The 16,521-nt window shown below is 48.3% G+C and overlaps 1 protein-coding gene across 4 annotated transcripts in view; it reads left to right on the top strand.

Moving 5' to 3' along the window:
- LOC125614648 (transmembrane protein 132B-like) overlaps positions 1-11,754 on the top strand; it is a 44,855-nt gene extending 33,101 nt beyond the window's left edge. Inside the window, exons 3-4 of one of the 4 annotated variants that reach the window (XR_007345221.1) lie at positions 1,301-1,394; positions 1,617-1,785. Coding sequence is in view for 1 of the 4 variants with exons in the window: in XM_048797569.1 (XP_048653526.1) it covers positions 1,617-1,760; positions 10,903-10,908 (150 nt within the window). In the remaining 3 variants the exon portion in view is untranslated. Of the gene's footprint in view, positions 1-1,295; positions 1,395-1,616; positions 1,786-10,902 lie in introns of those variants that run through there. The other 3 variants (XR_007345220.1, XM_048797569.1, XR_007345222.1) reach the window with 3 other exon arrangements.
- Positions 11,755-16,521: the final 4,767 nt, after the last annotated feature.

The raw sequence follows: 16,521 nt of genomic DNA, 5'->3' as shown, positions 1-16,521 counted from the left end.
AAACCCACACCTAGGAAAGAGCACATGTCAAAACAAGAAGGTTGACTTACCACCATGTTGGATTGGGCTGCCACATTTCCCACATGTTCCTTACAAATTTGATGTTTTCTCTTGAAAAGTAGCTATTATTTGTAGGCTTAATATCACTGCAAAGCAAATCATGTATAAAATGGTACTAAAACTTATACTATCTTGGGAGGGTTGTTGGGAAGCACAGAGGATGATTATTTGCATACCAGTCATTTAGAACACCACCTGTCTCCTAGTAGCTCAGTCTCAGTGGCCGCTGTGGCTGTCATTCAAGGCCCGCCCCCTCTCTTGCCCCTCTCCTGATTTGGAATGGAGAGTGGGGGGCCGACTGAGGACACAGAGTGTGGGACCTGCCTAGTGCATGGGCTGAGGCAGGGACTGGGGAGAGGAGCGATGATGACGGCCTGTTGGACCCTCCTGGGGGAGCTGAGCCAATGCTGTGGACTTCCACTGCTGAGCTGAGTTGTGCAGCCGTGGCCGGCTGTCTGCTTGGCCTTCTTCTCCAGCTTGGTGTGGAAGTAGCTTCTCCACCGTGGTCCCTGCGTGAGCCTTGAAGTGGCTCTTTAGCTCATTCATTGAGTGAACATTCTGAGCTCCACCATAGCAGCTGCATGGAGGGCTGTGCTCACAGCACCTTCTGCCCTGAGGTGGGCACAGATGGCCTGTTCAATGTCCATAAGCTCCCTGTGGAGTAGGGGCTTGTTTGTCCCTGTTTGCAGACCAGGGAACCTCTGCATGGGAGGTAACGTGGGGCAGAAGCTGCCCAGACTATGAGAAGGCTGGACTGTGCAGGGGACAGAGAGAAGGGGACAGGAGAAGGATGGGGAGGTGGGCAAGGCCCAGATGGCCCTCCTCAGTGAGCGGGACCCTATCTTAAGAAGAGTAGGGCACTTTCCAGGCATTTTGATCTGGCAGAGAGATAGTCTGGATTGGAGATCTTGAGCCCTGTGAAGAGAGACCCAGGGAGAACCCCGGGGCCAGCGTAGCTGTCCAGGCCAGAGGCGCTGGGAGGGCAGGGGAGCTGGGAGAGGCGACAGCAGGAAGTTGACAGATGGAGATGAATTAGAAAGACAGAACCCATGAGCCCCCAGGGGTCATCAGGGTTTGCAGGGGAATCTCTGGGGTCCAGAGAGGTGAGAGAGGGGCCACGGTGCCCAGCCCAGGTGTGCAGAGGTTTATGATGTGACGAGTTCTCCTTTGCTCTTTGTGCTATTGTCTTTCTTCATTTGAAACAAAAATGAAGCATGTGCTCCTGTGTTACTAAGCCCAGAACAGGCAATCAGTACCCAAAGGACCCTCAGACTGAGCCCTGGAGAATGCTGGGGAGAAATCCTGTGCCGGTGTGAGCCTGACAGATGCAGGAGGTACGGGTTGTGGGAGGAGGTGGAGGAGGGAGCAGCTCGGTGCTCCCCAAGAGGCTGGGTGCCAGGAGAGGGTCTGGCTGCCGGGTGTGGCCATCAGTCTGGCTGGACCCCACCTCACATGGCTGCATCCCTGCAGGCTCTTAGGGCAGGGGCGGTGCTGGCCGGCCTCACCCCGCTCCCTGGGATCCAAGCTCGCTCACCGGCACCTCTTCTCTCCTTCAGGACACAGAGGTTTTGAACACCGCCATTCTCACCAGAAAGCCCATCTCGGTCCCTGTCAAAGTCATGGGGGTTCAAGAGGACGGTTCCGTGGTGGATGTGTCAGAGGCTGTGGAGTGCAGGTCGGCCGATGAGGACATCATGAAGGTATGTGACAGCTTTGTCTGCCTGTCTCCCAGTGCACATGGCTTTCATGGCTCACTGTGTCCCAGCCTCCAGATCTGGTGAGCACCCTGTGCTCCTAGGGTTGTGGGCCAGAGTGACCTCACTAAGCAGCAAACGGCTGAATCAGAGACACCTGGGTCAGACAGCATCTGTGGGTGGCCGAGCTGCTCCCCTCTGCCAAGCCTGAATCTCAAGGGCAAATCTGTGCCCACGCTCAATTCCATCTCCTTCCCCCTCCTCCCTCTCTTTCCTCACAGGGTGCTGTTCTCTTAGCATCAACAGTCCCCAACCATCTCAATTGGTACCAACTCTCTGTGCCAATCATTTTATTTACTAAATATATTTTCTTTAACTGCCTTGTTGTTTTAGAGTGGCTGGTTGGCCCCGCTGGTTGGTGTATGGTGTTAATAAATGCCTCCCTGTTTCAAACTTAAAAACAGATTTGGTCTCATTATAGGATAATAAAACTCATGAGCCTGATGTACTAAATTTTTGTTAGTAACATTAAAATAAGTGACTATTAAATTTTTTAATAGCTCATCCTTTGCTACCTGCTTTAATTTGAATATAACCTGAGGCATATAACTCAGTTGGGGAGTCTGTCCAAGGGACACTTTTACTGTGTGCTTCATTCTAATTAGCTACACTTCTGACTCCAAATTCTGCCGGGAAGCAGCCCATGTTTTCAGTTTTCCACGGTCTTCACAGGGTTCTCCTTGAACTGCTAAATTGGGTGTTTCTGCCCATTTTTTCTAAGTACATTGGTTGCTGCTTCTTTTTGCAGCAAAGACCTGGGGAGAAGGGACTTCAGTCTTGAGGACGATCCTTCCTCCTCCGAGTGCCGAGAGAGGCCTGGGGCCCACTCTGTCCCCATGTTTTAGGAGAAGACATCAATGCCCAGCTCTGCCCTTCCTTGCCTCCTCCCAGCTCTGGTTCAGACATTCAGCAGAACTGTTCATGGCCAACAGGAAGGCCTTCCAGGGTTCTCCAGGGAGAAAGGGTCACGGAGGGGTTTATTTCTCTTTACTGCGACCTGCGGGAGGCTGTGTCTTGGTCTAGAGACAGTTTAGTAAAGAAGAAATGGTGTATTTGTGAGATCTAGTGAAAAACAAGGAGTCTGTAGGAAACTCAAGCTTGCTGTCGGTGGTTTCCTGGGCTTGGAACATTAATTCTCCATGAGAAGAAGGCTGGACCAGCTTAAGACCTGGACACACGGCCCTGCCTGGTGACTGGAGATGGAACAAGCCCAGGCCTTACCTTCTCAGCTCAGGGGACCAAGTGCTCTCAGGAGATCATGTGCATGGGTGAAAACATGGACCACTTGCTGTCCTGGCTGCCTTTGGCCACACACACTCCTCACCCTTCCCCGCCTTCCAGAAAGCAGGAGCAGACACTGGCAAATGGAGATGGCTCCGTGTGCTTATGCCATCATGGACCCAGACAAGTGACTCCCCTCAGTGGGTTCCTTAAGCCCTCAGTCCCATCCTGAGAGCCTCCTGTGGAGCCCCACACAGGATCCTTGTTCTCCTGCCTGGAGAGCTCCACCCAAGGGAGGCCAGTTCAAGTTCAAGTTCATGAATCCCACCAAAGATGTCCTCTGCCCCTCCTGATAGATACAGTTTTGGAAGAGGACAGGTTTTGCCTATTAACTATTGCAGCCTCATGAAAAAGCAAGTTCTTTAGCAAACAATTGTTTACTCTTCTAGGTGTGAAATGGAGCCCACAGATCACGAAGCTCAGCCCTGCAGTAGGACAGGTCCTCTGGCGGTCCCTGCTGCCCGTGTCCGTGGGCTAGACTTAATTAGACAGCTGTGATGCACAGGCTGTGGCTTCACTCTTAATGTTCATAGTCAATTTTGCCGTGACTCTAAGATGGATGGAGGTGTCCACAGAGCCCTGTGCTGGCCTCAGCCTCAAACCAGGGTCAGCCCTGGACGTTGGCACAGTTGTTAGTACCCTCAGGAGAGCCCCTCCATCTGTGGGGCTGCTGCTCAGCCGCTCCTTCACAGCACAGGGAACACCATGGGGCCCTAAGGATGAGTTCGCTGGGTCCCCAAAGATCTTCATGCACTGGGGATTCAGTGGCCTGAGTCTGGGATTGAGATGGCAAGGAAGTGGGAATCCAGGAAGATGCAAATTATGGCAATGCACAAATTAGCTTCTTCAACCTGGGATGGAATGACTTTTGAAGGACAGAATCTGAAGGCATAAGTATTTTAAAAACCTGAAACCTGACCCTAATTGGGCAAGATTGGGGGGGATAAATGTCAAGTTTTAAGTCCACAATTACTCTGAAGTTAAAAATAAAGAAAGTAGGGGATGCGGCTTTAGAGTGTGTGTGCATGCGCACCTGTGTGCACATGCATTGTGTACTTACTGGCTTTTATTCTTTAATTGTTGTGGTCATGTAAAAGTGGACAAATTGGCACAGAAATTTGGATTTCCAGTTTCTAATGAAAAATCACGAGATCATGTGGTCCTGGGCCTTGGGCCCACATGGGCTGCACCTGGAGTTGAGTAGAGGAGACCCTTTGTGTAAGGCCAGCACCCCCAGCTCACCACAGTCCCCACTACTCCATCTTGTCTCCCCCAAGGAGGTGGAGGGACATTTGCCGCCTCAAGTCATACTTAGGAGGCTGGCTTTCCGATCTTAGATTTTAGATGAAAGTGAGTTTTTTCTCATACTGTGGTCTCAAAAAAGAGAAAGGAGCAACAAATGATCTACTTCATTCTGTCATCCTTCAGGCCCTAAGAGGACACCAGAAAATTAGATTGTGTTCTGCCAAAGAATGTCTGGGTGGCCAAGGGTTCTTGAAATCAAATCACAGGAGGAAAGACTACAGCAAGGGCGAGTGTTTAGCCTGGTGATGAGAAGAAGAGGCCCCAGGGTGAGGTGGTGACAGCGCTTTTATGTCTTTCAAGGGCCATCATGTGGAAGAGGGAGACTTGTGCTTTTTGTATTCCTAAAGTGGCAGTTAAAAAGGACCATTTTCAGTTCAATGTAAAGGAAGGACTGCAGAGGTGGTGAGTTCTTTGGTTAAGCATTCAGACAGACAATGGGGTTTAGATCTTAACTCCACCTTCCTTACCACTGGACCTTGGGCAAATGGCTTAACTCCTGTGAACTCAGGTCCTTATCTACAAATGGGGATGATAATGATATGGTGGAAAGTTACCTTCTATAGAGGTAGAATGGACCACAATCAAAATAGTCCTGGAAAGCCCCTTAGAGGAGACCTGGGCTTTTGGAAGTTCAAAAGACAGTTGATTAAAAAAATGTTTTCCTTGCTTTAAGCCACAGACATAGGGCAAGGGTTAGTTTAAAGGAAATGCTGGGGGGTGGGGTGCCCAGGTAAGCTGGCCTTGGGAAGCCGCCTTTTACTCTCTGTGTCTTCTGGTGAAGGTTTCATCCAGTGGCAGCCCAGCTATTCTGAGCATGTCTAATTGGATTGCTGTTTGTTAGATCTGCGTGATGAAGTCCCAGTGTGAATTTGGAGAATAATTGAATGAGAATGTACATCTAAAGGAAGTCACAAAGTGTTTGAGCCATCATATGTCAATGTTGCACTGATAGATGTGCAAATTTAGATCTGTGCGCATACACATGTCCATGATCACCACAAAAATTCCTCCCAGATCCACGGTTACTCTATTTCTGGCATGAATTTCCCTCCTTCACGCACTGCCAGGAGCCATGCAGCTCAGAAGAAGTTGTCAGGCGGTTTGGATGTTATTGCCTAATTTTGTCCTTCTTTATGCTGGTAATTTGGACTTTCATTGTTCCACTCTAATTGGAGACGTGTCATATATTTCCTGTTGGCCAGGGATGGGCACTGCTGCCTTCTCAACCTTTTGTTCCTGTCAGCTTCATTATGATTTCAATATTAATTAGATCATTTGTTCTTCTCTGTCTTTGGCATCTCTAATTAAGAACTAACATCCTGGAATTGTTTCTTCATGATTCAAGGAGATCTTGGACAATCCCGCATGAACCTGCACACCTCTGCCTTCACTTGCCCAGGACGCATGCCCATGCCCCCTCCCCCTCCTGGGGACCCTCATCTGCTCTTCCCTGGCCAGGCCTGCTTGCTACAGGGTTGGGGTTTGCTGGAGACGTGGGGCTGTGACTGTGCTATAGATTTCAGGCCTGGTCAGGTACAATCCCTAGTGTCTGGTGTCTCCTGGGGACATATTTATTCTGTGTTCAGTAAGAGGGAAGGGAGCCCTCCATTGTGCTTTGTTTCTTGATTCACAATTTAAACCCCCATCATGCAGCTTTGGTGGTAGGGAGGGTGTGTCAGCTTCACTGAGCTTCCAGAAGAAACTCAGAGGAGCTAAACAAAGTTCATAAATTAACTGGATCACAGAGCCGTGAGACCCAGACACAGACAGGCATGGGTCCAGGCACAGAGGCCATGTGTTGAGGCTGCTGCCTCCCTCTGCCGTTTTCCTGTCTAACAGCTTCATGACCACACAGCTGACACTCAATGAGCTGTCCATGTTTAAATGGAGAGTTTGGTACATTTTGATGGTTTTGTGGGTGCAAAATCACCACCCAAATTGGGGCAGTGATATCTTTAGCCTTTGATCTTTCTTCTTGCTTCTTTATGATCCCTTCTCTCTCGCCCCTCTCCATTTGTCCCGTGCAATCACTCCCTGACAGTTAATTTTTATTTTCTGGAGTTTCATATAAATGAAACGGTAAAGTATGTTTGTTATCTCTGTCTTCATTGCCCCTCTTATCTCTCTCTTCTTTCCCTCAGTGTAATTAACTTGAGATGTATCCTTGCTGGTATGTGTCTCCATAATTCTTCTTTAACTGCTGAGCTGTATTCCACTGTGTGAATATATCACAGTTTGTCCCCATGGATGGATATTTGGGTTGCTCCTGGTTGGGTTTAATGCTGCTGGGAGCATTCATGCAAGCTTTTGTCTGTCATTTCTGTCACTTGAAGCAGTCATTTCTCTAGGAATAGAAGAGTAGCAAAATACACAGAAGCACATGTTGAACTCCTTAGGAAGCTGCCAAATTGTTTCCTGAAATGGGCGTGGCATTTGCTTTCCTGCCATGGGTATCTCAGAGTCCTGTTACCTCCACAGTTGTGCCAGTACTTGGTGTCATCGTCCTGTTAATTTTTGCTATTCTGATGGGTTCAGAGAGGTGGGCCATATTGGTTTTAGTTTGCATTTCAGGAATGATTAGTGCTATGGAATGTCTTCCCACATGCTATTTGACACCTACAGATATTTGGTAGAGTGCTGCTCAAATTTTTTGCCCATTACAAATTTTTAAAAATGCTTGTGATTGACGTTATCAGGTATGATTTGAGAGACTTCATCCCAGACTTTGACCTGTCTTTCATGATCTTTCATCTTTTGAAGAGCATAAAATTTTCACTTGGTGAGATCCAATGTATAATTTTTTCTTTTATGAATTAAGCTTTTGCTGTAGAACCTAAGAAATAATTGCCTCATCCACGTTCACAAGATTTTTCTCACATATTTTTCTAAAATTTTCTAAATAGTTCAGCTGGTACATTTAGGTCTGTGATCCATTTTTTGAGTTAATTTTTGTGAATGTGAGGTAAGGGTCTAAATTCTTCTGTTTAGCATGGATTTTCCGGTTGTCTCAGCACCATTTGTTCTCTGTCGTTGAAGACATTCTTTCCGTGTTGAATTATCCTGGAGTCCTTGTTCTCTGTAAAGAGAGCTTTATTTCTGCCTTTCTTGTCTGGGTGGCTTATTGTCTTGCTTAATCACCCTGCTAGGCTTGCCTGTAAAGAATCCCTCACAAAGCCTTGACCAAGTGCATGAGTGGGTGTCCTCCCTCAGCCCTTATCCTGGGGAGAGGACGCTCTCCTGGCTCCAGTAAGTTTAACTCTAGCAGTTTCTGTTGCTCTGCACACGACTTTCATCGAGTGTGAGGAATTTTCCTTCCAATCCTGTTTGTTTGTTTCTGTGTCTGTTGAGATGACTGCATGGGTTTTGTCCTTTGTTCTATGTTCTATATTTCTTAGAGAAAAAGAGCTTTGAAGTATTTCAAAATTCTTTTTTCTTGATAAAGTGGGAGATGACAGCACCATGGCCCAGCTCTTTTTGGGCTGTGTTTTAATTTTTATATCTAAGTTAAAATTCTTGCTTGTTTGTTCCCTAATTCCATAGGAGGGTGGGGAAGTTGCACTAGTACTGTCTTTGGTTATTTAACAATGCTGAGAAGAAAACGCTCTGGGAGCAGGTTCTTTGGTGAGCTGAGGAGCTCCGAGTTCCCAGGGCAGCAGACTTGTCCAGCGGTCACCCCCAGCTCCAGCTCCTCCCTGTCACCTGGGGAGCAAGCGCGGCTGGGGGAGTGCAAACGGATGGCACCATGGATGTGCCAGAGGGAAGGTGCAGCAGGAGCTTGGTGTGGCCCTCTCCTGAGATGCAGGGCTCCCTGCTCTGCCCTCTCCCATGGTCGGCCTCCAGTGGCCCTGCTGCTGGTGGACTGACTGTGCCGCCCCCCCCCAGCCCTCCAATGGGGCAGGATACTATCCGTCTGGCTCCTCAGTGCATCCTGGTCACCTGCCACTGAGCCTGGCACCAAGCAGCTGCTCCACAAACAGATGCTGAGTACAGCCTCTGGCCACTCCCTGAGGCCTGAAGAGGACAGCACTGCTATGGAAGAGGGGGGCTGTGCAGTCAGGGATGCGGGTCTAGACCTACTCAGCCTTCACTCTCAGGGGATCCTGGGAAGGCTGCTCTTTTAAAAAAATGGTTCTTTTTAGTTAAACACAACAGCAGAATCCATTCTGCATAATTATACAAGCACGGAATGTATCTTATTCTAGTTAGGACCCCCTTCTTGTGGATGTGTGTGACAGTGGGGTCCACGGTGGTGATTTCATACACGAACACAGGAGAATCATGTCACACCCATCCCACTGCCTTTCCTTTTCTGGCGCCCCTTCCCTTACCTCCACTCCCCTTTGTCTAATCTACAGACTACTATTTTCCCTGCCCTTTATTGTGGTTTACCTTCCACATATCAGAAAAAAACTTTCAACCTGTTTTTTTGGGGGGATTGGCTTATTTCACTTAGCATGATATTCTCCAGCTCCATCTATTTACCGGCAAATGCCATCATTTCATTCTTCTTTATGGCTAAGTAATACTCCATTGTGTATATGTACCACACTTTGTTTATCCATTCATCCATTGATGGACACCTAGGTTGGTTCCATAGCTTAGCTATTGTGAATTGAGCTGCTCTAATCATTGATGTGACTACATCACTGTAGTATGCTGATCTTAGGTCCTTTGGGTATAGACCGAGGAGTGGGTCAAATGGTAGTTCCTTTCCAAGTTTTCTAAGGAATCTCCATACTGCTTTCCAGAGTGGTTGCACCAGTTTGCAGTCCCACTAGCTGTGTATGAGAGTACCTTTTCCCCCACATCCTTGCCAAAATTTATTGCTTGTGTTCTTGATAATCTCCATTCTGACTGGAGTGAGATGAAATCTCAGTGTGGCTTTAATTTGTGTTTCTCTACTTGCTAGAGATGTTGAACATTTTAAGTGAGCTTCGGAGCCTGACTCTGTAAAGCCTTGTAGGTACTGGGCACCCACACATTTCTTGTGCATGAGTTCATGCGATACTGTGCTCACAGTACCTGAACCCCACAGTCAGTCACCCCACCTGAAGCGAGCACAGGGCGCCATCTTGCCTCTGAGCAGGGCTCTCAGGCTGCTTTCTTTGGTGCTCCTTGACTTCACCCTGAGCACGCCCTGCTGATCTCTGGGGTGGGCTCTTCTCTCCCCACTCTTAGACTGCACATTGGCCATTTTAAAGATACCAATGAGATTGTATGATTCTTACCTTCTGCAGATAAAGATGTGTCCTCTTTTTCTCTTAAATATCTCAAAGGTCTACAGAGAACTTCACTCATGTGAGGAACTAACAAACCTAAAAATAATGAAAGACTGGAACTCCTTTTGCAGCCAAGGTCCTGGCACCAAGGAGATGCGAGGAACATAGATGAGAGATTCTGAGACTCTCACATGCTTTCCCCAAATACTCATGAAGTTTAGCTCGAGCAATTTATTAGTGCTTTATTGATGTTTATCACTAGACTGCTACAGACTCTTGGAAGTGATTGCTGCCCATTCAGCTGGTGAAATATGACTTTTATCTCAGTGGGAATCAAGGGTATGTGCTTCCTCCAGGAGCAGGTGGAGTGGATTATGTGATCTCCTGTTCACAGACCCAGGCTTCTTGCTTACATCCCGTTGTTGAGAGGAATGGGCTGTCAGTAGTAAGAGACCACTTCTCACACAAACAATCTTCTCACTCTTCTCTGATTATATTGTCTCTCCCCTGCTCTTGGTTTGTCTTCTAGTTATAATAATGAAAGACCTGAGGCCAGGTAACTTTATAAAGAGAAGAGGTTTAATTTTGCCTCATGGTTCTGGAGGTCCAAGGTCAAGGGGCTGTATCTGGTGATGATCTTCTTTTCAGCAGAGTTCTTAGGTCCTGTGGCCAGAGACAAAAAGCACACATAGAAAACTTGCTATTTCAAGTAGAGGTCACAGTAACCCCTTTGGATAACAGGAATTGTGCCTCTATGAGAAACATGCTCTCCTGTCCAAACCCAAAGAACGGACCAAGAGACACAAAGTATCACAAACAGTGAGGCTTTACTGACAGTCCTGCCAGCGCAGACACACCCCCGACTGTTCCAACCAGCATTTTGTCTCCTCAAGGTGCAAGAGCCCTCCCCGGCTCCTCAGTCTGAGAACTATGGGGTGCACAGTCTTCCTGAATGTCACCTAGGTTTTACTGTCCCCTATTGGTTATTTTAAGGGATGTACCTGGAGTTTCCACATCTCCCTTTGCTTTCCTGGGCAGGAAGGCCTTTCCTGAATTGATCTGTCCCGTGTGGGGTTTATCCCTGTTGGTCAGCCGGGCCTCCCCCCACCTCCTGTGAGTCGATTTGTCTTGTCTCCTCACTCAGGCGTCAACCGCCGGTTTAATCATTTGCTCTGTTTCCTCTTTGGCTAGTTTTCTTATATCCTCAGTAATTTTACGTTGAAGGCTAAATTCTGCGTTCTGATAATGGACCGTGGGACTCTCTGTTTCTACCTCTACTGCAGAGATGAGGAGACCAGTGCTCACAGAGGTCAAGAGTCCAGACCCTGAAGGTTGAAGGAAGGCACGGGAAGCTGGAGCCCCGGTTCGCATCACTCCAGAATCCGCACTTTACCTGTGTGCTGCCCACACAGACATGATCTGTAGAATTTAGGGAAGATTTAGTGAATCCGGAGGATGCTGAATTGGGAGGGGGGTGTCTGGGGTACAGGGCATGGGAGGGCACAGGTGAGGCTGGAGGACGTCGTGGTGAAGGGTAGTGAAGGGTACTGAGTGAGTCAGAGCCCTAGAGAGAGATGTCGGCAGCACCGAGTGAGCAGACTGCAGTCCTGCTTGGAGCCCGGACTACTGGTCTGCTGAAGGTGGAGAGAGCGTGCGGCTGCACAGCTGGTCGACATGGGGAGGGCCACTGCTATTGAGGTGGAATTCCCTGAGGCTGGACTCGGAGGTGACACCTGGTCATTGAAATCCAGAACATGGATCATTAATAAATCGATGACCATCCCCAACCCATGACAGTTCAGGGCCCAGGCCCATTGACAGCAGAGCACGGCTGTGGTGTCCTGGCCAGAGGAGGCCCTTCCGAGGCTGCCAACAGGCGCCACCCGCAGCCTGCCTGAGCTGGATTCTGTACGGAGTCTTCTCAGTGAGTCAGGGCAGATGGGCGCGAAGCTCTCCGAGAGTCACATCTATAAGAATAGAAACAAAACAGTGCAGGAGAAGCGTCCATGAAAAGCTTCCTTTGAGATGCACACTCTGCCTTGGTAGGCATGCCATGGGGTGGCCTGGTCCACTGTCCCCTGAGAAGGAGCTGAGCTCTGCGTCTCGGGAGGCAGAGGCAAAGGTGTGATAATCAGGACTGTGGCTCCGAGTGGCTAGGTCCAACTTAGTTCCCCCAGTAGAGGGGTGTGTTGGTGTCCCAGCAGACAGTGTGAGGCCTGGGTCTTGGTGATGGCAGCAGCCAGAGAACAGAGCTGCTCACTACACTTTTTGTCCTTGTTACCATGCAAGGACTTTGTCCTCCCAGAGCAGCCTGTCCACAGCCGTTGTAGCCTCAGGTCACATCTGAATAGCCTTGTAAGGAGGGAGGAGAAAAATCTTTCACTCTCCCTGTTCAAAACTTTTGAGGCAGCGTCCTGGCCAGTTGAGAAAGATCCAACTCCTCAGCTTTGTGCTGGGGCCAGTGGTGGGAACCGGGCTGGGGTGGGATTGGGGGCCAAGTGGTGCGGGCATCCTCAGGGAGCCGGATGGGCGTGCCTGGGTCACCTGCCCATCTTGCAGGCAGGATCTTAGGACAAAGGAAGGGGCTAGGGTTGCTGGGTACATCAACAAGACAAGAGCCCCTCTGCAAACATTTTTGCTTAGAAATTAGAAATTCAAATGTGTTTCCAGACCTAACTGATGAGTCTGGGAAATCTGGAAATACAGGCAATATTCTAAGTTACCAATGGCTGCCCTCAGCACTCACGTGTGGGGGACAAGCAAGCTCAGACAGGGGCTTGAGCCTCCTTGTGAGCAGGGGGAAGCTTAGCTTTGTTCTCGATGGTGACGGAGGGCTTTACCAGGTAGACTGAGAACAGCCAGGTCCTCTTGGCAGGAGAAGGCAGCAAAGGCAGAGATGCAGGGGAGTAGGAGACCAGATGGCCGTGAGCCTGGGAGGCAGGTGGGGGCTGGGTCGGGGTGGCCACTCCAGCCACGGCAAGGAGCTGGGGGCTCTCTCCTGTCATCGCTGGAGGACGTTATTTTATTAAGTGAGAATTTTAGAAATTAACTGAAAATGAGGTGATTTTGGCAACAGAGAGAGGGATGAGTGAAAGGGAGGAAGGGTCCTTGAAGAATCCCCTTCATTTCTCCAATGAGAACCCTGGAATGGTTCAGACCAGCAAGAGACGGGGCAACGAGGCTGAGCAGATTCAGGGTGAAGAGGACCTTGCCATCCTCGTGGTCCACGCTTTCCTTCACCCCTGCCCAGTCCTGCCCAGTCCCTCTCTGCCATCTCCTTATTGTCACCCATACCTTTAGCTCTGGTTGACATTGTGATGTTTATGTGCTGACTTATTTATTGTTGGTGTTTGGGTATTTGCTGTCCCATGTCCCACATCATTCTGTGAAAGGACAAAGTATCAAACATCTGATCAGGTGCTTATGGGGCAGGGTTTTCCTCTTGCCAGGAACCGGTGATGTGAGGGGACATCTCCCAGGAGCACACTCCCCCAGAGGAGGCAAGGTCCCCTCTCTGAAGTGGGTGTCGTGAACAGGGAAGAGCACTGTGGAATGTCATGCCTGGCCCTTGGGGGGAAAGCTTTGCTTCCTAATCATGACTGTGGTCTCATGAGCTCATAACCAGGTCACAGGAGAGAGGCTCTGTGACAGATGCTCCTGAGCCTGTCATGCCTTCTGACCCCCTTGGACCATAAGGACAAAGGCACGAGTGCAGATCTGTTTGAGGGGCGGGGACAGGTGGTCAGCCACGCGAGGGAGAGCGCAGTTTGGCCTACAGAGGACACAGTGGGAAACACTGCTTGGGTGGTCCTCGGCTCCCGTGAACATGGTGTCGATCACCCGTGATGAGGAAGTGGCCAGTGTGCCAACCGCGTTCACTTAATTAGACCAACACAGGAGACACCTGTGGGCATCTGCCCAGGGTGATATTATCTTTCCCCCTTTCTTTCTGGTAATTGCTTCCCTCACTTCTCCTTGCACTTGTGGGCTGGCTGCTCGCCATGCCTACCCTGTGTGGCTTGTCCCTGAGGAGCCAGCCTAAGGGCTGCTCACCCCCTGAGCAGGACCCAGCGCATTCTCCCTCCCAGGACTTGAAGTAGTCAGCCTGGGCTTTGCTCTAACAGGTGAGGTCCCCATAAAGTGTCTGCCAGTGCCTGGAAGGACAGGGCCAGTCCCGCCACAGAGTGAGAAGGGGCAGCTAAGAAGCCGAGAGGCAGAGAGATGGGCCGGGACGTTTCCTGGTTGCAGCTGAGGCTCTGCCACTTTCCCACCTTAGTAAGACCCACCCCCGCCCTTCTCTTCTCAGTGGAGTCTGTGCCTTGTAACTTGTGCATCCTCACTCACGTGGTCAGAAATGCCTAGTTGTCACTGAGCCCTCCACTGCCCAAGCACTTTCCAGGCAAGACAAGCTTCGAGGTCAGTGCTGATTCCCTTCAAGGTGTGCAAACTGGGGACAAAGGCAGAGGACTTGCTGGCCTCACACCCCTCCACCTCCGCCCTCAGGAAGAGGCTTCCCTGTGGCTCTCTCCCCTGCCCAGGCGGCTTCCCACCACTTGGTCAAAAGCCCGCTGCAGCTGGTCCTGCCTCAGGTCCCAGGACCACAGACAGAGCAGCAGGAACTCTTGGAGGTCACAGGAGGGCAGGGGGAGCTCATTTCCCAGAAGCCCTCAGCAAACGCCTTCGCATGCCATTGGCTAGCACTGAACCAATCACTTGGCAGGAGGGTGCCCCCAGGGAACCACAGTGTGTTACTGTGGCCAAGGTCACCACAAAGTTTGATGTTAGCTGTGGGTTTTGGCAGGTGCTCCTCATCTGGGCCAGGAAGCCCCTTCTGTCCCTAGCTTGTCATCCCTGACACAGTTGCTTTTAGGTGTTGTCAAGTGCCTTTTTTTTTTTGACTGAGATGCTGGTGCGCTTCTGTTCCTTATTGGTATGGGGCACTCCCTCAGTAAGTTTTCTGATGTCACTCCAGTCCTGCGTTTCTGACAAATCTGACCTGGCCATGGTGCACTGTCTTCATATAGGTTGCTATATATTCCTGGATCCGGTTGACTATTTTCTTGAATACTTTTACTTTTCTTTGGTTTTGGTATCCGGCTAAAAGTGGCCCCATGAAATGAATCGGGAAAGATTTTCTCTTGTATTATTTGAAAGAGTTTGTCAAAGGTTGGTGTCGGTTCTTTAAACATTTGGTGAATTCACTGGGATGCCACCTGAGCATGGGCTTTTCTTCCTGTGATCACCAGTACCATCTGTGCTTGTCGCAGGACTGTTCAGGTTTTAGATTCCACCCCGAGTCAGCTGGAGGAACTTGTCCATTTTCTCTAGGTTTTCTGATTTGTTAACACACAACCATTCATAGTGTCCATCTGTAGCCCTTTATCTTTCTTTAAGTGTCGTAATAATGTTCTCTCTTTCACTCCTGGTTTTAGTTATTTAGGTCTTCTTTCCCTTTTCCTTTGTCAGTCTAACTAAATATCTATTTTTTATTTTTAGTTGTCAATGGACCTTTATTTTTATTTATTTATATGTGGTGCTGAGAATTGAACCCAGGGCCTCACACATGCTAGGCAAGCATTCTACCACTGAGCCACCACCCCAGCCCACCTAATGTCTATTTTGTTATTTTTAATGTACCAATTCTTTTCTGTGTGTATTTTCTCTATGTTTTTCTATGATCAGTTTCACTAATTCAGATCTAATGTTTATAATTGCTATTTCTTCCTAATATCTTGACAGTTTTACTAATAACAATGTCCCTTCTTGTCAGAATCGACTTGTCTCCCGTTGATAGCTGCTGTAGGCTTCGTAAAGTGGTGTGTACACAGCTCCTGCCTTTGCCCTTTTCCCCTCCACCTGGTTCATCTCTGGACATAGGTGCCTCTGCTGCAGGCATCACATAGTGGGACCTCCTGTTTCCATCATGTCTGATGATCTCTCTCTGTTGGGCTTTCAAACCAACTCACAGGAACATTCTATTGATATATTTGATCACCTCTTCTGTACACTTTTTGTGTATTATTTTCCTATTGTTTTTCTCTCTTCCACTTTTACCAATTCCTTTTGCACTAGCTGAACACTTTCTAGTGTGATATTTTAATTCTTTTAATGATTTTTTAAACTACTTTAGGGTTAATTTCTTAGTAGTTGCTACAGGATTTCTGTACACATCTTACCAGATCAACTTGAGAATTTTGTAGTCATAATTCCTTTGAGGTACAGAAGGATTACTTCGGTATAACTCTTATCCCTCTTTGTGATATTATTATTGTGCATATTAAATATGTCATAAGCATACCAGTGCATTGTTACTACCATGTAATTTATGACTCATATAGAAGCTTAGAGCAGGAGAGCAGGTCCATAATTGGATAATTTTAAAATTAACCTCCTTATTTACCATCTTGGCTTGTTCCTTTGGTTTGTTTCTGTGGCTCCAGCCTTTGGTGTCAGACTCCCACTCCATGCAGCTTTGCTCCTGCCTACCTCCTTTTTCCTGTTCTTGTTCACCATATTACATTTCTACATGGTTTGGGCCCAACAGTACAATTATATACATACTGCTTGAGATAACTGCTTTTAAAATCAGTTTAAAGTAGGAAAACAAATACGCATTTATACTGTCTTTTATAATTAGGCAATTACTTTCAATAGTATTTTTAATGTGGATTCAAAGTACCATATAGCTAACTTGCTCTCAGCTTGAAGAACTTTCAGGAATGTATTTATTTTGCATTCATTTTGAAATAATCTTGCTGCCTATACGATTCTTGATTGACAGTCCCTTTTGAACCTTTTGGATGGTGTTCCTCAGCCTTGCAAATGGCCTTGCAAATCCATCTATAGATATTGCTTCAATGTTTCTTCAAGCTTGGCACATGTGCCACTTCTGGTACGGAACA

This window comes from Marmota marmota, unplaced genomic scaffold (assembly GCF_001458135.2).
Source record: "Marmota marmota marmota unplaced genomic scaffold, marMar, whole genome shotgun sequence".
Lineage (NCBI taxonomy): Eukaryota > Metazoa > Chordata > Mammalia > Rodentia > Sciuridae > Marmota > Marmota marmota.
Note: the sequence above shows the minus strand (reverse complement) of the source record. Positions and strands in the feature narration are given on the sequence as shown.